General features: G+C 44.9%; 1 protein-coding gene across 3 annotated transcripts in view; it reads right to left on the reverse strand.

Annotated features, from left to right (window-relative positions):
- LTK (leukocyte receptor tyrosine kinase) overlaps positions 1-26522 on the reverse strand; it is a 237231-nt gene that overhangs the window by 174301 nt on the left and 36408 nt on the right. Inside the window, exon 1 of one of the 3 annotated variants that reach the window (XM_073638810.1) lies at positions 8737-8838. The exons of the other annotated variants lie outside the window; for them this stretch is intronic. Within the exon in view, the coding sequence (XP_073494911.1) occupies positions 8737-8746 (10 nt within the window). The 5' untranslated portion in view covers positions 8747-8838. Of the gene's footprint in view, positions 1-8736; positions 8839-26522 lie in introns of those variants that run through there. 3 annotated transcript variants of the gene reach the window in all.

Below are 26522 nucleotides of genomic sequence, written 5' to 3' on the forward strand. Positions count from 1 at the left end.
TTTCCATTAAGCAAAGTTATTATCCGAGACATGATATAAGGCACGCTTTGTATAAAAGGATACAATTTAATTATTTTGCAGTGTAGCATTTCTTGTAATGTAGTTATATAAATATTTTGTAATATAATAAAAAATATATATTTCATATAAAATAATATGCAAGTATCAAACATACAGTACTAAAAAGAACTCAATAACTAAAAAAAAAAAATGTAACGTGACTATGGCCATTTGCAATGCTTTATGCTACTTACTAAGCCTATGACTACAAAGCGAGATGACGTTCTCTGGAAAATCACTGTACATTTGTGGGATTTTTTCAACTGTAGCAAATCTTAAATCCCATCATATTACTAGATTATGCCATAACTTTCTTATCAGATGGGTCTGGCCTTTGGGTCCTCTGAGCATGAAGGGGTTAAAGAATTTTGGTTTTTGGATTCTTAGTCCCAGGTATTTCCCGCGGTGATGCTCCTGGCCGCCCACAGTGCAGGGAAATCAATACAAGTCAATGGGGCTGCACAGGAGCAACGATCTATAGGGAAAAACCTGTGAAGGGATATTACATCTCTTTCTTCAATGGAAAACTCCTTTAAAATTCATTGGCGCAGAAGTAACATGTTTGTGCACCAGTTACTGATAATTTTAAGTATTTGGGGGTTATTGTTTCTCAAAAGGGAGAATTATTGCATTAAATGTTGATCCTCTAATAGCAGAGACAGATAGGCAACTCAAGTCCAAGCAAAATCTCCCTGTAACTCAGGGGCGGACATACCGCCGGTGCAGCTGCACCGGGCCCGGAGGTGGAGGGGGGCCCTTACAGGCAGGCGCATACTGCCCATAGCAGCAGCCCACACAGCCGCTGTGGAGACACTCAGTCAACATTATGGGCGGGAGTGAAAGTGGCCCGGTGTCAAGCAGCATGGAGCCCCTCTCACTCCCACCCGCAATAATTCTGATACCCATTACCTAGAACCAGGGAGAGCGCGGTGCGCAGAGTGCAGGACTTCAAAAAGGGGGCGTGTCCTGCAGGGAGAGCGCGGTGCGCAGAGTGCAGGACTTCAAAAAGGGGGCGTGTCCTGCAGGGAGAGCGCGGTGCGCAGAGTGCAGGACTTCAAAAAGGGGGCGTGTCCGGCAGGGAGAGAGCGTCGCGCAGAGTGCAGGACTTCAAAAAGGGGGCGTGTCCTGCAGGGAGAGCGCGGTGCGCAGAGTGCAAGACTTCAAAAAGGGGGCGTGTCCGGCAGGGAGAGAGACGCCGCTTTCCTCACCAGACTGGTAAGAGCGGTCACTGGTTGCAGCCTCTGTTCTCCTGCATGGCGCGTCCCAGTGGTGAGTGTTAACCTGTAGTCACACAGGGGACAATAGTGGAGGAAAAGCAGGAGTTACTGCTCGTTTTATGCTCCCTCCACTATTCCATTCCCAGCTGCATCTCATACAGAAGAGGTGGAGGAGGAGGCTCACTGCACAGGACAGCACGGCCGCAGCAGGGGATGATACAAGTCTTTTTTCTGCTGTGCCCCCACCCTCCACAGGGGTTTCTGCAGCCCTCTCCTGCTGGTCTCTGCACTATGTGGCCGACCTCCTACACAACTCATCTGAGCACCTGACATACAAGAGTAGTATTTTTGTATGTATATATGTATGTTTATGTATGTGTGTGCATGTGCTTGTATATGTTTTTATGTGTGTGTGTGAGTATCTGTGTATCTATGTATACACACATAGATACACAGATACACACACACATAAAAACATATACAAGCACATGCACACACATACATAAACATACATATGTAGGACCGGCTCCAGGTTTTTCTGGGCCCCGGGCGACAGAGTTTCAGTGGCCCCTTTAACACATACCACGATTCATGATGCACAGATACCGCAGAGAAATATATATATAGTACAAGGCCAAAGATTTCACTTCTTACATTACATGAGTGATATCTATTGTAAATTCCACAATAGCTCAGAAACCGGCGAATCCTCGCACAGTACAGACTGGACAGTATAGTCCTCCATACAGTATTATGGGCACCACATAGTCCTCCATACATTATTATGGGCCCCATATATTGCTCCATACAGAATAATGACCCCACATAGCCCTTAATACAGTATTATGGGCCCCATGTATTGCTCCATACAGAATAATGGACCCCATATAATGCTCCATAGAGGATACTGGCCCCCATATAACACTCCATAGAGGATACTGGCCCCCATATAACACTCCATAGAGGATACTGGCCCCCTTATAACGCTCCATAGAGGATACTGGCCCCCTTAGAACGCTGCGTACAGGATACTGGCCCCTATATAACACTCCATAGAGGATACTGGCCCCCACATAATGTCCCATGCAGGCTGTGCCCCCACATAATGCCCCATGCAGGATGTCACTTCCCCCCCATATAATGCCCCATGCAGGAAGTCACTCCCCCCCATAAAATGCCCCATGCAGGAAGTCACTTCCCCCCTTTATAATGTCCCATGCAGGATGTAACCTCTCCTCAACCATATGGTGCCCCATGCAGGATGTCACTCCCCTGGGCCCCCATATAATGCCCCATGCAGGATGTCACCTCTCCCCCCCATATAATGTCCCATGCAGGATGTCACCCCCCCCCCATATAATGCCCCATGCAGGATGTCGCCCCCCCAATTAATGCCCCATGCCTTCATACATATAAAAAAAAAAATCAAATACTCACCTCACTTCTCACCTGCTGCCGCTGCTCTGGGCTCCAGCGTCACTGGCAACTTCCCGCTCTGCGCTGTGATGGCTCAGGAGAGAGCGCAGTGTAAAGACTTCACCGCGCCCTCTCACCTGAGACGTCACAGTCAGATGCGGAGGAGACAGGACCTACTGCGGAGGCACGGGGAGAGGTAAGTATTGTGCCGCCGGCTGCTGGGGCCCTGAGCAACCGGGGGGGGGGGGCGCAAGGACTGGCACCGGCACCGCATGGCACCACTCACGGGTCCCATAGTACGCCGTGGTGCCCGACGGTGAGTGGGCCCCCCCGCCTGCTCAGGGCCCCGGCACTTGCCTGGGTGCGCCGGGTGCTGACGCCAGCCCTGCATGTATGATATATGTATGTATGGTATATGTGTGTATCTACAGTACAGACCAAAAGTTTGGACACACCTTCTCATTTAAAGATTTTTCTGTATTTTCATGACTTTGAAAATTGTACATTCACACTGAAGGCATCAAAACTATGAATTAACACATGTGGAATTATATACTTAACAAAAAAGTGTGAAACAACTGAAAATATATCTTATATTCTAGGTTCTTCAAAGTTGCCACCTTTTGCTTTGTGTGCATGTACGGTATATGTGTGTATGTATGTTATGTGTATGTATATGTTGTGTATGTATATATGGTATATGTATGTGTGTGTACAGTATATATGTGTGTGTATGCACGGTATATGTGTGTGCATGTACAGTATATGTATATGTATGGTTTGTGTGTATGTACAGTATATGTGTATGTAAATATTTGTGTATGTACCAGTTTTTTCAGACTATAAGACACACTTTTTTCCTCCAAAATTTTGGAGGAAAGTGGGGTGTGTGTCTTATAGTCCGAACATATGTTCTGTGGCTGTGGGTGGTGGGTGAGCTTGGGGGGAGCGGTAGCGGGGCATGATAGGAGAACAGGAGGCAGCAGCTGCCTGCTGCAACCTACTGTACCCGCTGCTAAAGAAAATGAATATTCCCTGCTCCCCATGCCCATGGGCGTGGAGACCAATGAATATTCATTTTCCTTAATAGCGCGCACACTGTAGCCGCAGCGCAGCTCCTGCTGTGCTCGGCAGTCTGTGTGCCCAGACTGTCGCTACAACTCACTCCCATGGGTTGTAGTGAATATTCATGGTCTTTAATAGCGGGCACACTGACCGCCGAGCACAGCAGGAGCCGCGCTGCTGCTATAGTGTGCATGCTGTTGAAGAGAGTGAATGGTCACTGCTCCCCATGCACAGAGTCCCGGCGTGGGGAACAGTGACTATTCCAGCACAGCACTTCACTGTGTGAGGGCGCATGGCAGGGATGCCATGTGCGCCCTGCCATGCGCGGCTCACACAGTGAGAGTGTTGGCAGCAGAGCGGGACGCAGCGCTGGAGGAGAGAGGAGGTGAGTTTGACTTTTTATTTTTTTTTGGGCAGCGTGATGGGGATCAGGGGGCCAAGCATACCAGGAAGAGGGGTGCCATGCATACCAGGATGGGAGAATCAAGGGGTGCCATGCATACCAGGATGGGGGATCAAGGGGTGCCATGCATACCAGGATGGGGGATCAAGAGGTGCCATGCACACCAGGATGGGGGATCAAGAGGTGCCATGCATGTCCGGATGGGAGATCAAAGGGTGCCATGCATACCAGGATGGGGGATTGGGGTGCTATGCATACTAGAATGGGAATGAGGGCCACGTAAACCAGGATGAGGATGAGGGCCACGTATGTCAGGATGGGGATGAGGGTCACATATACCAGGAAGGAGGGGCCATACATACCAGAATGGAGGATATTAACAGAATTGGGGGACATTACCCCAATACCAGTGTCAGCTGCAGACCCCCTCCCCCATAACAGTCCATCATGACCACATATTTTGCTTACATTTTTTTTATATTTTCCTCCTCTAAAACCTAGGTGCGTCTTATGGTCCGGTGCGTCTTATAGTCCGAAAAATACGATATATGTGTATCTTTGTGTATGTACGGTATTTGTGTATGTATGTACGGTATATGTGTACGTGTGTGTGTACGGTATATGTGTCTATGTATGGTATATGTGTACGTGTGTATGCACGATATATGTGTACGAATATTTCTTTGTTTGCCCCTGCTTGCAGGGCGGTAATAATGAGGGCAAGCTGGCCTGTTGCCCGTAGCCCAAGGCTCCAGGGGTCCCATTACCAGATTGCCCTAATCATAAGCGGCGTGCCGGGTAGGGAGGGGGGCCCAGACACATTTCTTGCACAGGGGCCCCAAATTGTCACTGTCCATCCCTGCTCTAACTCTTATTGGGCACATAAATCTCTTTAAAATTATATATGTGCCTAAATTCTTAGATTTATTTCATTCCTCCTCGGTGATGATTGCTGGAGGAACTTTTCGCTTCTTGAAAAGTTTGGTGCGTATCTTTTACTGGCAAGGGGGGTCCCCTAGAATAAGTTTATCTAGTTTGCAAGCGCCGAAACATCATGGATCATTATTCTTTTACTTCCTGGCTGCGAAGTTAGTGTACGCCCAATGGTGGATGGATATTGACATAGGCAATGCCGTCACTGCAGAAGAGCGTTGATGGGTTCTTATGAAGGGTTAACTAACCTCCTCTATAGATATAATGCAGTCTCATCAGCTCCAACCCCTGTAAAGACAGTAGCTAGGGTGTGGGCAATAGCACAGAATATATCGAGGGTCTTGGATACGCCACCGGTGTCGTCTAGGGTGCCGCTTTGGTTTTATACTCACCTTCCACATATATATTCTCTGCCTGATGTTGTCCTCTGGGCGAGGAATGGTGTCAAATTCACCTTTCATATTTTCTCAGATACCTCTGAATTGCTTACCTTTGAGGACTTCCAAGCTAAATATGGGATTCCTTCATACCGCTAAGTTCCTATAAATACAACTTCATCATGAGCACAGTTTGGAAAAGCACCAGTGTCTCTAGGCTTTTCAAAACTGTAGGGTCTCTTGGGGACCTCTGATTTACCTAAATCCCTAATACAAGCATATTCTCTTCTCTAGTCAACTGTTATCAAGTCTTATGATAAGGCTTATGCGAAATGGGTGGCAGATATCCAGGACTTGACGGATATCCAGGACTTGGCGGATATCCAGGACTTGGCGGATATCCAGGACTTGGCGGATATCCAGGACTTGACGAATATTCAGGACTTGGCGAATATCCAGGACTTGGCGAATATCCAGGACTTGGAGGAATGGGGAGAGGTGGAAGATACATTTTATTTCTCAGTGGTGGGTACTAGGCACTGTTTGATCCAGAGAAAAATGTCTAAACTATGTCTTACTCCGGCAAGGTTGAGGTGGTTTGTGATGGCTCTGGATGATGTATGTTTTCATTGTCAAGTGGCGGTGGGCTGCTTTCCGCACTTAATTTGGTCCTGTCCAAAAATTCTTCCATTTTGGTCTGAGCTACTTCTGTTTCTTCGTGAACACTTTGAATTCCTGAGGGTGTTGTCCCCTAAAGTGTGCCTGCTGGGTATTGGAGAGAAGCTTATTGATGGCACCTACCATAGACTTATTTTTAGATTTATGTTTTATTGTGCTAGAAAAATAATTATAATGGCATGGAAATCCATGGAAATCCCCTGTATGCTCCACTGGCTGCAACTAGTCAATAAATATATTCCACTATATAAAGTCCTCAATACAAATAGGAGATGTGCTTATAGATTTGATAAGGTCTGGGGACGGTGGCCATTAATAGCGGACATTGCCCAATAGGATTCCCAGCAGAGCCTTCTTTCTGTATGTTCAGTTCTATCATGTGTCTGCATAAGGTGTTAATGACATTTCGGGGGAGGGGTGATTGTGTGTTTTGTATGTGATTGTATGTATTGAGTATGTGGATATGATTATTTAGTTGTTGTTAATTTGTTTTATGCAACTACATTATATTGATCTTAAGTCAGACATTGAACTGGCTTCAGTGGACATTGTTGATACTTATTGATTCTAATGGTTGAAACTGTTAATACTTTCACTATGTTTAAAAAAATGGAAAATAAAGCCTTTAAAATAAAAAAAATCATTGACTCTGCTACCTATATTATTACTGTGTACTACAAACTGACAACAAATCGACCATCAGATAAATTTGAAATCTAACTAGTAATTGTCTCCAGCCAATGAAAATGTTTGTATTATTATTCATAATTCTATGATTATTATTTAGATAATACTAATAACCCACCACTAAAATGTTAATTTTTTTTGCTCTTTTCCTCTTGTTTATTTTATAAGAATAAATAATAATAATAATACATTAGCATTATTAGTAATTATTATATGTTATTAACACTTATTATTATTTAAATAGTAATAATCCACCGCTGAAGTGTTAACTTTTTTGCCTACTTCCCTTTGTTAATTTTTGTATATTAATAAAACTAAACAATAATAATACTAATAATACTACTACTAATAATAATAATACACAAAAATAAACAAAAGGAAATACGCAAAAAAGTAAACACTTCAGTGGTGGATTATTACTATTTAAATAATAATAATAGTTAATAAGATATAATAATTACTACTAATAAGTATTATTTAAATAATAATAGTTAATAAGGTATAATAATAGTATAATTATTATTCTAAATAATAAGATATAATAATAAAAAAGGATTATTATTATCATTTTTATTTTATTAATCTACAAAAATAAACAAAAGGAAACAAGCAAACAAAGTTAATACGTCAGTAGTGAATGATTATTCAAATAAAATTAATGAATAAGATATAAAAATAGAATTATTCTTATAAATAATAATAATAATACTAGTTGTATTAATATACAAAAATAAACAAAAGGAAATAAGCAAAAAATCTTAATACTTCAGTGGTGGATTATTAGTTTTATTTAAATAACAGTTAAAAAGGTGTAATAATAGTATTATTATTATTATAATAAGATGATAATAAAAAGTATTATTAGCATTATTATTTTATTAATCTACAAAAATAAACAAAAGGAAATAGGCAAAAAAGTTAATACTTCAGTGGTGAGTTATTATTCAAATAATAATAATAATTAATAATAAGATATAACAATATAATTATTCTTATATACAAATACATAATCATAATCTATTATCATTGATTCAATAATAATAATAATAATTACTATTATTATTATTATACTGATATACAAAAAATAAAAGGAAATAGTCAAAAAAAAGTAACACTATTCAGTGGTGGATAACACCAGAAGTATTTTTTGGGAGGATTGGGATGGGGGTGTTTGCATGTAAAAGAAAACCATACCAGGCTGGAGGTGATAGCTTTCTCTTGTGTTTCACCTTAATGAGCCATTAGAGAAACATATAGTTGGAGGCCGCAGAAATTAAATTAAGAAATGTCCCTGCTGTAGATGACGCAGGAACAAAGTAGGCAGGAGAAACTAAAGAACACAAGATAGCATGCGTGGGTGAAATTAAAAAGGCTGCAACATACAGGAGGAAATGTCACTCGTAAAAATATGCTTCAATAATGACAATAAATGGATTTGTTATTAGACAGCAAAGTGACTAGGAGAGTATAGTCTATATATAACCGGGGTCTGCTTCCGCTTGACTGATCTATGAATGTTCAATAAAACATACGGACGTGAGCTATGTTGCTCGGAGAGCCTTATTATATATCCACATATATATGCATTTCACTAATCTGATTGCACTGTCAGATAAGAATTATGCATTATTGATTGACATCACTTGATGAAACAAAGCCTGATATTAAATCAGGGCCATATTAAAAGAACTTCTGGTAGCAAAGTACCCTTTAAAGAAATAGTTTTAAAAATAAAAACTTTGTGGTATATATACTACAGTGAAACCTTCTTGAGACAACCACCTAAAATTGCAGTGAAAAATGGTATTCTGGCATATGTAGAAGAAAAATTGTGGAATTATTACATATTAATGATATGCAAATGCTGAACAAATTATTTTTTTTTTCAATATGACCACACCAGGCCACATGTTTCTTGTACTACTGTGAGCAGCCTGTGTGGCCTAAACGTTCCACCATGGCCTGCAGCATCTCCGGACTTGTCTCCAATCGAGCACATCTGGGACATCATTGGTTAGCGTTTTCAAAGGAAGCTGCCAGCAGTGGATCTTGATGATTTACATGCCCAGGCGCATTCAGCGTGGCAGAACATTTCTGGGAAATTGCAACACAAAGACGAAAAAGTTGTTGTATTATGGAAACCACATGATCAATATACATATTACTGATTTGCAAATTATGAAAAAATATAAAGATATTTTTTTAAAACATCTTGATTAATTCAATATTGAGTATAAGCGCCATGTGCACAAGGCGCCGCACTAACACTCAATAAGATTATTAATGGTTGTCTAAGGAATGTTCTGCAGGCCATGGTAGAAAGTTTTGACTTCATAGGCTGCTCAAAGTAGGACAAGCAACATTCAGCCTAGTGCTGACGTGTGGAAAAATGGCTCCTGGGACACTATGGAGAAATGGCCGTACCTCTGATTTCACCACTAAATCAATGTAACGCCGAGCTGTTAGTCCACCTGCAGTGAAGACTGGAGAGGTCCAGCTAATGTATATTATCTCAACCCTCACCATAATCCTGGGAATAGGACCGGTGTGACGTTTCCTTGTGAAGGCTTCTTCATTTCGCTGCCCACATAGTCTCAAGACCAATCTCCGGCTATCATTGTATCCAAGACAAAAGCAGGACTCATCACTGAAGAGGACAGACCTCCATTCCAGCCTCCACTGCCGTGTTGCTTTGCACCATGATAGCCTTTGAGAGAAGTGCGTGGGGTCAATGGAGAGGCCTTCACGAGGGAACGTGACAGGCAGTATTTTAAAAGCTTTCACTGTATATCTTCTCATTATTAACATGTCACGATTTTTGCATACATACTCCCTAAATTACTAAAGGATATTGAGTTCATACAGTACAGGGTCAATAAAAAAACGATGAGAAAATTGAGAAATTAAAGAAGGAAAACTTTGATTTTGGTTTGTTTGTTTGTTTGTTGGCCAAATTCAAACTTTTCTTTGATCGCAATACATAGTCCAACTGGCCGGTCTCCTGACCTGAGCAGACTGCCAAATAGTCATAGGGGTCATCTCTGAATCTTCTTTAATTCATCATGACATCAGCAACCAAATTGATTTTTGTATTAAAAAAAATTACCATAACTCATCTGCCCCTTTATGCCAATCAATCTCATTGGCTGTTTATTCAACACAGAAAACAATTCCAAATTAAATTCTTTATCCCCCTAGATATTTTCTTTTTACTCAGGTCTGTTTAGCAACTCACCCATGCTCTCAGTTCCAATAATGACTGTAATCGTCCTCCCATAAACATTTCCTATTTATGTCTCTTGAGATCTCTCCCGTGCTTCACCTGCACTCTGGAATGCCATTCTTTGTTCATTCAGACTACATACAAAAAATCATACCTTAAAAAGCAACCCTCCACCTCACAATAAAATGTATCCAATAAATGTATAATGCATAGTGAGAATACCAGGTGACCTCCTTTTTATTCTTTCTGGTACAGTTTTTCTGTGCTCCCTTCTTGTATACAAAAAGGGTTTAAAGGGGTTGTCCACTACTAGGAAAACCCCTTCTCAATCTGAATGTTTGCCCCCGTTAAAATAAAAATGCTTATACTCACTTCCTATGCTGGTGCCGTCCCAGTGGTGTCGGCGCTCATGTTCCCGGGGCTCACTTGAGGCTATTATGTCATGTGAGCCCGGGCCGGCACTCATTCAGGGCTGGGGTCACTGTCCCCGCCTTCAGACATATAAGTAATCAATAGGTAGTCAGGACTGCAGATTGCCGCTTACCTCTTCTTGATTACTTATATGTCCAAAGTGGGGGACAGTGACGCCAGTGCTGATTGGGCTCGGGGCTCACGTGATGTAACAAGATCACGTGAGCCCCAGGAACGCGAGTGCCGACACCACTGGAACTACGGGGGAGGTGAGAAAAGGTGTTTTTATTTTAAAGGGGCAAACATTCAAATTGAGCAGGGGTTGTCCTAGTAATGGACAACCCCTTTAAGAGCTTCCTCTATGTAGCTCGTGCTCTGGAAATCTAGAACACTCCCCATGTTCCGGGTTTGATCTAAGAGTACAGCGGAGTGTCTTAGACTTCCAAAAAATAGTGGGCATCGTTTAGCTTGAGAAACTCCCCTCTACTAGCCTAGAATAAAAAGTGTGTCTTAGCATTCCAGAAGAGACTATTTGCATATTTAATTTCCCAGAGGAGCACGCAAAGGTGTTTAAGTCTCCTCATACTGGCATGCCAGACCTGGCATGTCACTCTCCACAAGGAGAAACCTTACCCCTTAGATCCCAGTCTTAGCCTCTCACCCAGCCAAATCAGATCTCATACGTTGCACTGATGAGGAGCAATACCCCGAAACACAGTGTCTGCAAACTGGAATTCTGGTTTGGCTTTTATCCTAAGTCATATTGCAAGGCTTGTTAAAGGGTCGATATTGACTTTTAGAATAGCTACTTCCTATAGGTAGCACTAGAGTTCTAGTCCTCTCCCTCTCTGAAGAGACAATTTGCATATCAGACTTCCAGAATACAGTGTCCATAGTGAATGTTGGCAGCCATGGTACATACATGAACATAGGACTACGATTCAGAGGAACAGTGTCAGAAAGATTAAAAAGAAGTTATTTTAACTATGTATTATACATTTAATGGGAATTTTCTTAAGCCCCCGAGATCGCTGCTGAGTCACAAGTTTTGTGACGCAACAGCGACCTCAGCAGCGATCTCGCTACGTTTGACACGTAGCAGCGACCAGGCCCCTGCTGTGAGATCGCTGGTCGTGTCGAAATGGCCTGGACTTTTTTTTGATCGTTGAGGTCCCGCTGGGTAGCATGCATCGGTGTGTTTGACACTTTACCAACGACTTTGTTGGCGACTCAGAACTGAGACACATAGGCGTGCATTTGCGTTGCATCGTTATACAGGTCGCTGCGGGTCGCCGTATTGTTGCTGCGTCGTTGGGAAGACCTGACTGTTTGACATCTCACCAGCGACCACACAGCGACGCAGCAACGATCCCTGCCAGGTCGTATCGTTGTCGGGATCGCTGTAGCGTCGCTAAGTGTGACAGTACCTTTAGACTATGTGCCCACGTAGCAGATTTGATGCAGAGCGTTTTTGCCTCTCTCTGGCAGAAAAAAACGCATGCAGATTTACATGCGTTTTTTCTGACAGAGAGAAGCGTTTTTTCAGCGTTTTCACATGTGTTTTTTCAAGCAGTTTTCCAAGCGATTTTGAGCATCACTTGGAAAAGTGCTTGACAAGTTGGTCACACAATATAAATACATGCAACCAGCATGGATTTATGTAGAGTGACCAAGTAATAGTTAAAAAAAAGAATAAGAATGTTAAAAAAAAAAAAAAAAAAAGATTATACTCACCTTCCGGTGTCTTCCCGGTGTTATCTCTGCTGCGTCCGGTCTCTTGCAATGCTCGCGGTGGTGTAAAGGACCTGCGGTGACGTCATTGAGTCAGGTGATGGGTCACATGACTCAGTGACGTCATGGCAGGTCCTTCACAACAGCGCGAGCATTGCAAGAGACCGGACGGCGTGGACAAAACACCAGGAGGACATCGGAAGGTGAGTATAATCTTTATTTTTTATTTTAAATTCTTTTTTTTACAGATTCTATGGTACCCAGGTCTGGATGAGAGTCTCCTCTCCTCCAGACCTGGGTACCATCCGCACATTAGAACGCGCCAATTACGCAAGTACAGATGCAGTCTTTGGCGCGTTCTAATGCAAGTCAATGGCGGGGATTACGCTGCGTATCCGCAAAATTAATGGACATGCTGCGGATTTTTGAGCGCAGCATAAACGCTGCGGAAAAATACGCAGCATGGGCATTGAAAGTGCGGAATTGCATTGGAGACCATGGGAGAAGGTTTACCAAGCGTTTCCCAAGCGTTTACGCTGCGGATATTCCGCAGCGTAAACGCTTGAAAAACGCATCGTGGGCACACAGCCTAAGTGTGTGGTTGAAGGTGGGGGGTTGCTTTAAAAACTTATCTTTTACATAGAAAAAAAAATTAAAACTGGAACAGTACAATATAATCCAATGGTGGGTGCAAGCGTAAGGATCCAGGCTTCACAGTCCTCATTAAATATTCAACCAAAAACAAAGAAAGGCAGCACTCCAGTTAATTTAAAAGCAACAAGTGGGGACTTTATTAGCCAAACGCTAATAGAGCTATTTATCTAACTATGTTTTATATATTTAGATAAGTAATTTATTCTGAATAATTTATAATTCTCTCTTTCTCACATATTGTTGGTGCGTAGCAGTGGACAACTCACTTCGTACTATTTTGCAGTTCTCTTGGGTCAAAATTGTAAACTCTAGTAATCATGGTTCTCTTTCCTTGAGTCTTAAACCCATCATACACACTAGACTTATGTTGGCCGAACCGACCAATATCAACGGATTTGGCCGACTGATGTCGATCAGACATGTCCTATTTCGGAATGCTGATTGTGACGCACCCCCTGGGCCGTGGGGTACTCGGTGCCGGGCCGGTCGTTGCTAGGGGAGATGTCACAGTGGCGGTGACCCGGTCCGTGACCCAGGGCGGTCAATCAGAAGGGGGGATATTTACAGGGGATTTATAGTTCTTGTATACAGTTCGTGATGCCACCTGTGGTATGCGGCTAAAGGAAGCCGCCGCTGCAGAGCAGGTCCTCTGGAGCTGGTGTGAATGCAGCAGAGTTGGTATAGCTCTCCACAGGTAGAGCTTAGCTCCAGGGCAGTGTAGATGTTGCTGTTATGGTGTAGTGCAGAGGATGGCGCAGATAATGATCACAGAGACAGTAAGGTGCAGTCCTCAGGGTTTACTCATGGTTTCTTAGACTTCCAGTTACCAGTGCTAGAGTAACTTCCCACGGCGTCCTGTGCTTACTCGGGGGGGGGGGTTCAGCAAACTCCCAGGTCTCTCCGGAGTACGTGACGGGAACCCCTTCTGTGTGTTCCTTCTGGCCATCTCCCTGCACCTCACACCCAGTGTCTCAGGCCAGTGGCCGCGGACCTTGCCGGGCGACGTCTTCTCTGTCCCCTGGGTCCTCTATGGCCACCTTTCTGGTGATTAGATGTGGCTTGTGGCTGCAGTACCTGAAATACTGCAGCCTCCGGTTTCCTAGTTGAGGCTTAAAGAACTCTGCTAGTTTAGGGACCGGTTCCCTCTCTGCGACCTGACCCCTCCACCTCCTGGTAGATTCGGGCGTACGGGTGGCCTCCAGCACTACCCGTACCCCTGGGGTCCCTTCCACGTTCCTGGAGCCTTTCCTGCTCCTCTCTCTCTCTCTTCAGTCTTGGGCCTCTCTGGCTAGGCTCCTACAGAGCTCCTGCTCCCTCTACGTCTCCTCTCAGACTGATCTGTCCTTTCAAGATGGCTTCTCTCTTTATACTATTCCTAACAAGTGCTCCCCTGAACTTCTTCCTCCACCCACACCCACTACATGGTTCCCCTTACTCCAGCCAGGGACAGGGCTCAGCAGGAAGCGACACATCTTGCCCCTTCTGCTGGTCTGGAGTAGTGTAGTGTTGGATGCAGGTGTTAGGGTCCCGGGCAGTACTCCTTCCTTACCTGAGAGTGAGATACCACACCTCTGGGTGAGATGCAGTACCACTGTTGCGACTGAACCCGCAGGGGCGCCACAATTGCATTGTCCTCCCTGAGATAAGTGCCAGAGAACGTGTCGGTTGGCGGATTTCTCATAGAGAACACAGTAACGCTCGGCTGACCGAGCACTGTTGTGTTCGGGAAGTCGGTTGAAATGGTTGTTGGCCGAACGATCTTTCTGCCGCCAACCAACCATCTAATGAGTATGGCCATCTTTAGACTTAAGAGTTTATTGACTTAAAGACTTGGCCAATATTGAAGGGTTCAGCCGACACTTTAATGTGTATGGGGGGCGCTGGCCAACTAATCGTCTGGGGAAATGCTGATTGGGCATGTCTGATTTCAGACGCTTTGGCCAAGCAAGAGCTTCTGTGAATGGGAAAGATGGCCAAGACAGCTGTCGGCTAAGATCGCCCAAAGCATTGTTTGGCTGACAGTCTTCCAATATGTATGACCGGCTTTAGGCTCTGTTCACAAGTCTGTTTATCCTTTCCATCTGTCTGCACCATTTAGATCAGGCAAATGGAACAGAGACGCCAAGTGCACACATTGAGTATTTGTAGCAGTTTTTTTTTCTGCTGCAAATACTGGAGTGTTAGCAGGAAAAACACTGCATATAATACATTGTTTGAATTTTTTCCTATACATTACACCGTCAGCATTTTGCATGAGTTTTTAAAAAATTTCATGCCCACGATGCAAAAAATATCTGCAGTGTAAAATTGACCAATGCTGCTGATTTGCGATCTGCTGCATGTCAATATATTCTGTGGATATTATTGCGGCGTAAATGGTAAAATGTTCATCTCACCCTTACCTTTTTTGCAATCATACCCGCTGCAATAAATGTCACTGCACATATCGCTGCAGCATCTCAGATGTGGGAAATGTGCAGCAGAAGTTGTACGTTGGGATTTACCCTAAAAATATATATTTTTTAGGAGGGCAGCAAAATATTTGCAGACAAAAAAAATCACAAAAAATTTACCATTTTCCAGGCTGCAAACTAAAATAGTGAATTTGACTACTTGCTTTAGCAAAGAATTCAGATTACCAAACTGATCACAAATTGGCAATAAATCATTTTATAAATCTCCTTCAATTCATTGCAAAAGGGATTTCTTTTAGAAGCGAAGGAACTGATGTTGACTTCCCGTCTTTAAAATATGGAGTGGATTCCGATGACTTCCCGGTAATACATCTTTAAAATATGGAGTGTATTATGATGAATAAAGCACCAGGACTGTATTACTTAGATGTAAATGAAAAATATAAAAATATAAGCCACGTCAAGACCCAGCAGCAGGAAGCATGAGTCAGTGAGAGCAGTCCAGGTCCCCTATGATCTCTTTTGATCATACTCAAGAGATAGCTGCCAAGACTGATGTCAGTGAGAATATTGCTTGAGACAGGCATCAAGTCCTACTAAAGTGAGGGTAAAAATGGTGTCAGCATTAGAGCTTTAAAAAAGTCGAGGTGGAAGGATCATATGTCAACTTGATTCCTTCCCTCTGGACTACCAGTTGTCACAATTTATCCTCACCCACCTGTACCACTAAACATTTCAAATCCACTACCTTTCGGACAGTCATGCAAGACAATCAGGAATCAGGTCATACCATGCTCGCTAATACTCCTAGAACGTCCAAGAGACACACAAAAAAAGGCAGACCTTCTAGATTCTCATAAGAGATGGCACCAAAAGCGTCCCAATACCTTCCAAGAGCAGCACATTTAGAAGTTTTCTTAGGTATTACACTCCTGTCGAACAGCAAATCACAGATCTAGGGGTGGAAAAAGGGGCATAAAAGGGGACGTGAAAAAGCTTACAGAGGCTTGTACAAAAGGGGCATGGCATGAAGAAACATTTTTGTCATGCACCTCCTAGAGGGCCATCACTCATAGTTGATAAGTATGACTACCATCGATCTTCACTCCACTGCTTCCAAGAACTCCTTAGCCTATTGTGATACCAGTGAAGGAGGCCCTGAAAGCACCACTGGCGATGAGTCTCCAGATGCTTAATGTTTCATGACTTCTGTAACTATAACGTAGCAAATTTTGACTGTTTCTTTGATCACCATGGAACAGACTGTGAGCAATCTACAGATTATTAGGATCCTCCTACAATAGTCATTGTACCAATCATCTGTTAGTGGACAATGACCAAACACTACTGAAATGGCCACGAAAGATCATAGGTAAAATATTGCTATCATTGAGTAAGGCTTCTGCCAAATTTGATTGCATCATACAGTGAGTCTTGATCTAGAACAGTGTTCTCCAACTCCAGTCCTCAAGAGCCACCAACAGGTCATGTTTTCAGGATTTTCTTAGTATTGCCCAGGTGTCACGGGTGAGTCAGATGTAACAGGCAGTCACTCTGGATTTGGCTGCAGAAGGTCACTGCATTTGGCATTGCAGACGCCTTCTTAATCCTTCTTACTCTTGGAGCCAGTGGCAACCTCCCTCCTCCTCTGATTTACACACCCTGATCTGGGTGTTTATAAACTCTCTTTCTGCTTTAGGGAGTCACCGGTGATATTCTCATTTTCCCTTGTGGAAGCTTGGACCAATAGCAGTCGGCTAGCTTCCTCTCTAATGACCTTGGAGGACGTTTGGTGTTATCTCTCTGGTGTCTGCTCAAGCTAAGTTTTCCCCCCATTGTTTGTCTCCCATGTTGTCTTTAGTTTATAGTGGGGACTGACCAGTGTTCACCCCTCCTCCCTATCTAGGACCTAGTTCTAGGGATATATAGGGATTAGGTTTCCTGTAGGTGCGGAACCTATATAGGGATGGTAGGACAGGTAGGGTGATATTAGATCTGCCTAGGGGTCTCCACTCCCCCTTTCCCTAGTGTTTGGGCTACCCTCCCCTCATCCCTTTGTGTTGCATTTAGTCTTTCCCACACTGTGCGTGATACCAGGTGATAATTGCAGTACCTGCACGGCCAATAATTCCATTTCCTGGGCAATACGAAGGAAATCTTGAAAACATGACCTGTTAGTGTCTCTTGAGGACTGGAGTTGGGGACAACTGATCTTCAACATTATGGTAGCACAACACCAGTAGCTTTGGGTATGTATAGGAAGTTTCAGTTTTTGTGCTGGAGCCAAAGGGCTACCAGCTATGACTCTGAGCATAATCCTTTGGCACACTTGATTTACTAAAGCTTGACAATGCCACCTGAACACACAGAGAGAAAGACTAGGCGTCATGTTTTATCAGCAACGGGCTGAGACTATGCTGTACTTTATCACATATCACTCCTTTCATAGCAGTTTAAACAACTGGCATATCACCTAATAAACAGAACCCGATAGAATAATTAAATGTTAGTCAATATAAGCTTCCTCTTCTATCTTGGCGCGGTGTCCTCTAACGCTTAGCTGAAGGAGAAGAATCAGAAAAAAATCTGGACATCTTGCCAAGGATCAAGAAGCACTTTATGTTGGCAATCCTGCTTGAGTAGGATATTGATTCAAACCGGCATTAGAGAAACGCTGCCAACTCCGTACATTGGGCGTCTTATCTACACCCATGGCAATAATGAGTTATGCTCTCAATGCTTTCATTCCGTAGTAAACAATACTATCTTAAATCAAGCTCGAATAAAGATGCTAAGGATCTAATGATGGGGCCACAGAACCATCAGCAATATTGGAATATATTATTTGGACAATGCCTAGTCAATTTACCCAAAATTTGTAATAGAGAATGAAACCACCCATTTTCAATGGCACGAAAAATCAAGTGAACCCTTTAGGATTACCAATATTTCTGCATTGATTACTAATAAAATGAGGTCTGACTGTTATCCAAGTCACAATTACAGACACAGTTGACCTAAACTGATAAATAATTGTTTTGTCCATGTATTTATTGAGCACATCCACAGTGCAGGGAGAAAAGGTATGTGACCTCTTGAATGAACCAGTAGATGCAAAAATTTTTGACCATTCCTTCCAGCAATTGCGTTTCAGTTATTTCTAGGATGCCTTGTGTGCACAGGTGAATAGATATTCCAATGCTGAGAAAATCAACTTTGAATCTTGATAAAAATGAGGTTGCAAATACAGACCATAAGGCCAGTTTCTAGCTTGTGCATTGATCCTAAGGAATTTTTTCCACCCAATTCCATTCTTACAGGGTTTATGACATCCGATCAGCAATGCTACATCACTTATCAGCATTGCTGAACAGATGTTACTGATAACAGTCAAGTAGGATTGGCCTTAGCTGGGGAATAATGAAGGGAACGGGTGCACTTGCAGGGTATCAGCCCAACCTCGGTGCACTTGCAGCTTTATTTACATAAAGATTAAAAGTTAATTTTCTCAGCAATTGAAAATTATTAGTGGCCAGAAAGATATGTTTAAACTTGTCTCTTACTGCTCTTCACAGCAAATTAAAAATAATTACTTTGGTGGCCTTTAAGCTCCTGACTTGTTCCCTTCAACTTCTGCAGGAGGTAAGGACATTGTTGGACTGAAGCCTAGGTCATGCACCCTAATGTAGCAATCTACAGGAGACAAATGACAAGCCTGTTTTAAGTCAAAGGGCAGAGTTGTATTCAGCTGTGAAAGTGATCAGAGCAGCAGAGTTCAAACTGATTATAATGGGCAATAATCAAGGCGGGCGAAACTCAAAAAGAATTAAACAGGGTAAGTGATTAATGGGGTTCTCTGGGAATAGAAAAAAAAACAAGAAAAAGTTATTATAAACAAATTCCTAAATACCCTTAATTAGCAAATCACACCTGTTTTGTCCAAGGAGGCAATTTTTATAGTACATACAAATGACCACCATCTTGTTACAATGCCAGAAACCTGCCCTAGAATGTTAATACTACATTAGCCTGTGAGCATATGCCTGTGAGCTCCACTGCTGTTATCTGGAGATCTCTTGACAGTATGTGGTATAGATCAAAGCAGTTCCTAAGCATTTAGAGAGACAGGGTAGACAACCTCTTCTTACCTCAGCACCCCTGGTATCTACAGTATTAGGTCAGATAGACATGGTGGACAGCAGTGTGAGCAGCCTCTTTCTTACCTCGGCACCCCCTGGTATCTCCAGTATTTGATCAGACAGACATGGTGAACAGCAGTGTGAGCAGCCTCTTCTTACCTCAGCACCCCCTGGTATCTCCAGTATTAGATCAGAGAGACAGGGTAGACAGCAGTGTGAGCAGCCTCTTCTCACCTCAGCACCCCTGATATCTCCAGTATTAGATCAGACAGACATGGTGAACAGCAGTGTGAGCAGTCTCTTCTTACCTCCGCACCCCTGGTATCTCCAGTATTACATCAGAGAGACAGTGTAGACAGCTGTATGAGCAGCATCTTTTTACGTCAGCACCGCTGGTATCTCCAGTATTAGGTCAGCTAAACATGGTGAACAGCAGTGTGAGCAGCCTCTTCTTACCCCAACACTCCTGTTATTACCAGTATTAGATCAGAAAGTCATGTTGGGAGAGCAGCGTGAGTAGCCTCTTCTTACCCCAGCCCCCCTGGTATCTTCAGTATTAGATAAGATAGACATGGTGAATAGCAGTGTGAGCAGCCTCTTCTTACACCAGCACCCTTGGTATCTCCAGTAGTAGATCGGATAGGCTAGGTAGTTAGCAGCGTGAGCAGCCTCTTCTAACTCGCCTTGTATGTATCTTCAGTATTAGATCAGAAAAACAGGACAGGAGCACTCCTGATATCCCCAGTATTAGATCAGATAGATATGATGGACAGCAGTGTGAGCAGCCTCTTCTTACCTCAGCACCCCCTGGTATTTTCAGTATTAGATCATACCTACACATTAAGAGAGGGGCGGAGATTCTTACTACCTATGCTCTAAAGTTCCTGACCTTATAACATTTTAGCATAGGTTTCTGTCAGTGTAGAGGAGACCATTTTCATGTACTAAAGTGATTACCTCCATAGATTTAATGTGGGTTTTGTTATACAAAGGAACTCATTTCCCATAGCGAGCTATTTTTTCACAGTATATAAGCTATTAAGGAATCTTCCTCCTTTTAAGGCTTCTGAGACATTTTCCATAAGAAAAATAATTTTTACATGTAAATGGTTTCCTTGAGTTAAAAAGTAGATTAGGTTTTAGACTGCAGTCTTTGTTACTTCATTTTCAGACTTAATATGCAGTTTGCAAAGCTGCTAGTTTCAGATTTTTCTCATGCGCTTGTGTCTCTTTCAGTAGTACATGATATGTGTCCAGAATACTGTCATTTGCACTAGCTCTCATGTATTAACACAACTTCATTCCTGGACTAATTCTCCCTTCTGCAGCCCATGAGGGATCTGTTCTCCCTTAGCCTGACAGACAGTGAAACTGAGGAGTGTAGGATTCCACACTTCCCTTCTGCGGAAATTATTGTGTGTGCTTCGATTTCTCTCTACACAGCCATTGAGACCTCTTCCTCCTGAACCCTGCCTTATGTGTGCTTTCTCTATCTATAGCCTGTGTGATCTGCCCTCCCTGAACACTTGAATGCTTTTCTCCCACACCCCACTTTGATCTACTGTGTACGTCCACCTCCCTCCAAGTTGTGAATTCTAGGTAGCAGGAGATGGGCTATATTAAGCAGTTATGTAGACACTACAGCAGCAAAACCTAAGGCAATTTTAATGAAGATTATTTGAAAAGTTGCTTAATTTTGCAAACAAATGAAAAATAAAAATAAAGTGCAGCGGTATCAATATATTTTACAACTTTAAAGTCTTTTGCCTTTACTTAGGGTTCCTTAAACAGGACCTTTCACCTGTTTGAGCAGGTTAAACTGACCACATCATGGAATAATGGCTGCAGAGCTAAATAAAACATAATTTTTATATTTTAATTTCTCAGTTGCAGAAATATTAGCTTGCAAAGTTTAGGTTCTAATTTGTAATAAATCAAAGGGGGTGTCACCAGAGATTTTTCTCTGGGAGCGTGTACTTCTTCCCCTTCATGAGGCTGACCTACTATAAGTAGGAGGCGTAATGCAGGGGAAAAATAGAACACAACCCCAAAATAATTTAGAATAAGCTTTCTCCTGTGTGAGATGTAATGACAGACAGCCCTGATCTCTGCAGCTATTGTGTAGCATTAAGCACAGCTGAGTGTGAGTACAAACACCACCAGAGCTTCTCTCCAGGCGGTCAGTGCGGGGGGAGGCGGAATAGAGCTGAGCTGAGTGATTCTAAACACTTCCAGCTTTCATCTCAGGACAGTAAGCACACCCTACGCCCATAATGAATGCCATTATTACATCTCAAAAGAGAAATCCTGGTCTAAGTGACGCGCCCCCTGGGCCATGTTGAGGAATACCCGGAGCCGGATCTGTTGGGGGTAGTAGTCCTCGTGGCGGTGACCCGGTCCGTGCCCAGGGTGTCAAACTCAGTGGCGGATTTTAGTATAAGTTGTTATATTGTTCGACTACGCCACCCGTTGAATGCGGTTACGAAACCGCCGCTGCAGGGCAGACCGCTGAGGCCGGTGGTACAGTTGTGCAGCGTGGGTAGTATAACCCCCAACGGGAGGGGTATGGCCTCAGGGCAGCAGACGTGGATGATGGGGATAGCGGATTTGCACGCAGGCACCAGGAACCACTCAGAGACGGTGCGGTGTAGTTCAGGGTCTTTACTGGTGACAAAGATAGACCCTCCCGGGAGTACTGGCTAGCGGTCGGGGTCTGGTCAGTCCGTGAGCAGACAGGATCTCCCCTGGCCAGGCGGAGTTGTAGGCCTCCCCAACTAACTGTACTCTTCTTGGCTACCTTGCTAGAAGCGGGTAAAAGTAGCCCACGTCCCTGAGTGTACCGTGTGGTGCTCACCCGTATGGCCGGTGACTCGGGGCCTTCTGGTAGCCTCCGCTCCACGACGGCGGTGCTGGTCCCTTGCGTGTGACCGTGCCTTCGGGTTTCTTGGCCAGAGGACCTGAAATCCCCTGCCGGTCGGTTTCTGCTGCTGGGTATGGAACAGTCCCCACAGCCTCGGACTCCGTGTCCGGTGAGATCTCTTCAGCCAAGGCGAGCTATCTAGCTTCCAGCCTCTGGCACTCACTCCTGCTCCTACAGAGCTCCTGTTGTCACTTTCCCTGCAACTGCTCCACACCAGACCAGACTGTGTCTCTGTCTCTGTCTGTGTTCTTCTCTAACCCCACCTCAGCCCCAGTTTATATAGGGGAAGTTCTTCCCCTCCCAGGACTGGGCAGGAGGTGTGGCATGCTTAGGATTCCTGACCAGGAGACCTCCCACCTGCTCACAGACGTAATATTGCTATTACTGTGGTAACCAGACCCCTGGGGTTCCACATTCCCCCCTAGTAAAATTTAGTACTCCGGGACTAAACATATTTTTCGAAAACATAACAGGGTATAAACAGGAACAATACAATAAGGAAAAACACGTTAGGGTGGTCACGGAGTGTCCGCAACCGGGTGCAATTTTTGAAGCAAAAAGGGTGTCCATTTCACCAAAGAACAGGGAGCCGTAACCAGGTAGGGGTCTGTCCTGCCCCGAGTCTTTAACAGTCTTTAGTCCGTTCCTGGGTTACGCTCCAAACATATATACAACAGAGTTCCGGTTAATCCACAAAAGACACCTATAAAATAACTAGAAAAAACATAATTATTTACAAGCAACAGTAAACAGGTAAATACCAATAAAACAGTCTGAACACTTTAGATCCTCCAACGTACGGGAAACTGGCCTCTAGTGGCCCTAGTAGACCTACGGAGCTTACTGACCGGTCCTGAGCTACAGGGTGTAGGAGCTGTCAAAGGTAAGCTGGGCAGCTGTCTACGGACTCTTTGGCTCACTAGGGGCACGGCAGGCTCACTATAAGCAGAGGGTCGATTCTCCTGGTCTGCTTGTGTGGGGTCTTCTGCCTCCTGGACCGGCTGCTCTTCCAGCTCTACCTGTTTTTCCGTAGGCACTTGGGATGCTGGCTGGAGGAAGGTGAGGACGGGTACCACAACAGCGCCATTTACCTGTGTCCAAGACCGAGGGAAGTCTCCGAGTACAGTACTGACCATCTCTTCCCTTTCCTCTGCGGGTCGAGGGTTTTCTTGATCTTCTTCAGGGTTTCGTAGCTGCTCGGGACACTTCTTCAGGTGATCTCGGGAGACAATGGCTGTGGTTTCTCCTCCATCCTTACTGATTGTGCAGACTTTCGGGTTTTCATGGCTTGATGGCAGTACGGTGTACAGGTCCTTCTCCCACTGGTCGTCCAACTTGTGGAGCCGTCTTTTCCTCTTCAAGACCTGCTCTCCAGGTACCAGGGGAACAGCGGGAGCATACTGGTTGTAAGTCTTCTCCTGTCTTTCCCTTGCTTGACGGAGACTTCGCTCAACGCTCTCCTGTACTTTCCGGTACTGCTGCTGCCTCTCTGTGTCCCAGTCTGCTTCTGGTGAAGTGTCCTCGGGTGTCAGGACTCCCATATCCAGATCAACAGGCAGCTTACCAGGTCTTGCTCTCATTAGGTAAGCCGGGGTACAGTTGGTAGAACCTACAGGGATGTGGTTGTATAGGTCCACCAGATCAGGCAGTTTCTCAGGCCACAGACTGCGTTCTTCCAGGGGCAATGTTTTCAGAAGGTCTATCACCACCTGGTTCATCTTCTCGCAGAGTCTATTGGTTTGCGGATGATAGGGTGTTGTTCTTATCTTCCGGCAGCCATACAGGGTGCAGAACTCCTGGAAGACTTCCGCTTCAAAGGCAGGTCCTTGGTCCGTCAGCACCTGCTCTGGGTATCCGTGTGGACGGCAGAAGTGCTGCTGGAAGGCTCTAGCTGCTGTTTGAGCCGTTAAGTCCTTGACGGGGACTACAACCAAGAACCGGGAGTAATGATCCACGATGGTTAACGCATAGACGTAGCCACTTCTGCTGGGGGTCAGTTTTACATGGTCCAAGGCTACCAGTTCCAACGGCTGCCTGGTGACGATGGACTGCAGGGGAGTCTTCTGGCTGGCACGGTCCTTCCTTCTTAGGTTGCATGGGCCACAGTCTCTGCACCACCTCTCGATGGTTCCTCTCATGCCTACCCAGTGGAATCGCCCGCGCAGCAGGAACTCCAGCTTCTTCCATCCGAAGTGCCCAGCTCCGTCGTGGTATGCCTCCAGTACCATAGCCGCGTCTCTTCTTGGCACCACTACTTGCCAGATCAGTTCATGCGTCCGGGAGTTAACCATTCTGCGGCACAACTTCCCCTTGTAAAGGAACATTCGACTCTTCTCAGCCCACAGTTGCTTGGTCTCCTCCGGAGCGTCTGGGTCAAGGCGGGCATCTGGCTGAGTCAGCATCTCCTTCACTAGTCGGACGGCGGGGTCACTGTCCTGCGTTTCCGCCCAGTTGTAATGAGGTAAGGGGTTGAACGTAGTGGATTGCTTACCCCTTACACGGTGGGAATACTGGGTAGTCCCATGACGGTGAAACGCGGGGAGTTCAACTTCTTCCAATTCCTCTGGATCTTCCCCTACGTCCGGTAGGTTTGGCATTCTGGACAAGGCATCCACGTTGGTATTGGAGCGTCCTGCCCGGTATTTGATCGTGAACTCATAGTTGGACAGGCGGGCCATCCATCTCTGCTCCAGGGCACCGAGTCTTGCAGTGTCCAGGTGTGTCAACGGGTTGTTATCCGTGTACACGGTGAACCGGGAAGAGGCGAGGTAGTGCTTAAAGCGTTCGGTGACTGCCCACACCACTGCCAGGAACTCTAGCTTGAATGAGCTGTAATTCTCAGGGTTTTTCTCGGTGGGTCGCAGTTTTCGGCTGGCGTAAGCAATTACCCGTTCTCTCCCCTGCTGGATCTGGGACAGTACGGCTCCTAGCCCGATGTTACTTGCGTCGGTGTAGAGGATAAAGGGCTGGCTGTAATCCGGGTACGCCAGGATTTCATCCCCCGTGAGGGCCATCTTCAGCTGGCGGAAGGACTCTTCTTCCAGCTTCTCCCATCTGAAGGGCGGCTTCTGGTTCTTGGCCTTCCTGGACTGGCCTATCAGGAGGTCCTGCATAGGAGCTGCCTTTTTGGTGAAACTGGGAATGAATCTTCGGTAGTAGCCTACCAACCCGAGGAACTGCCGCACTTCCTTTACGCTGGAGGGTCTTGGCCATTCCTTAATCGCGGTGATCTTATCAGGGTCGGGAGCCAATCCGTCAGCACTCACCACGTGTCCCAGGTACTGCACTTTTGGTTTTAGCAGGTGACACTTCGACGGTTTCACCTTCAGACCGTAGTTTGCCAGGGCTTCAAACACTTCCGCCAGGTGTTTCAGGTGGTCCTCGTAGGTTTTGGAATAAACTATAACATCGTCCAGGTACAGCAGGACCGTCTCAAAGTTCCGGTGTCCCAGACAGCATTCCATCAATCGTTGGAAGGTTCCTGGTGCGTTGCAGAGTCCGAACGGCATGCAGGTAAACTCGCTAAGTCCCATCGGGGTGGTGAATGCGGTCTTCTCCCGGTCCGCCTCTGCTACAGGAACCTGCCAGTACCCGCTAGTGAGATCCAAAGTGGAGAAGAAGTTAGCAGATTTTAAAGCAGCCAAAGACTCCTCTATCCTTGGTAAGGGGTACGCATCTTTGTGTGTGATACGGTTGATTTTCCGGTAATCTACACACATTCTCATGGTGTTGTCTTTCTTTTTAACCAAGACTAGTGGAGCTGCCCAGGGGCTACAGCTATCCCTGATTACCCCAGCCTCCTTCATGTCTCTAAGCATCCCCTTGGCGTGTTGGTAGTGTGCAGGGGGTACGGGACGATACCTTTCCTTTATGGGAGGATGGTCTCCCGTGGGGATGTGATGTTCCACTCCCTTCACTCGCCCGAAGTCTAGCGGGTGTTTACTGAACACTCTCTCGTATTCCTGGATCACCCGGTAGACTCCCTGCTTTTGGTGAGCAGGAGTGGAGTCAGTACCCAAATGCAGTTGCTGACACCAGTCCTCCATTTGTTGCTTAGAGCCGTTACCTTCCTCTGGATGAGATGGAGGCAAGGGTTCCACGGACTGTACAGAATTTTGGTTGATGGTATACAATTTGGCTAGCGTAGCATACCGGGGCAGGTACACTTCCCTCTTCCCGATATTTATTATGCGA

This window comes from Phyllobates terribilis, unplaced genomic scaffold (assembly GCF_046119375.1).
Source record: "Phyllobates terribilis strain yellow unplaced genomic scaffold, ASM4611937v1 Scaffold_7__3_contigs__length_470593459, whole genome shotgun sequence".
Lineage (NCBI taxonomy): Eukaryota > Metazoa > Chordata > Amphibia > Anura > Dendrobatidae > Phyllobates > Phyllobates terribilis.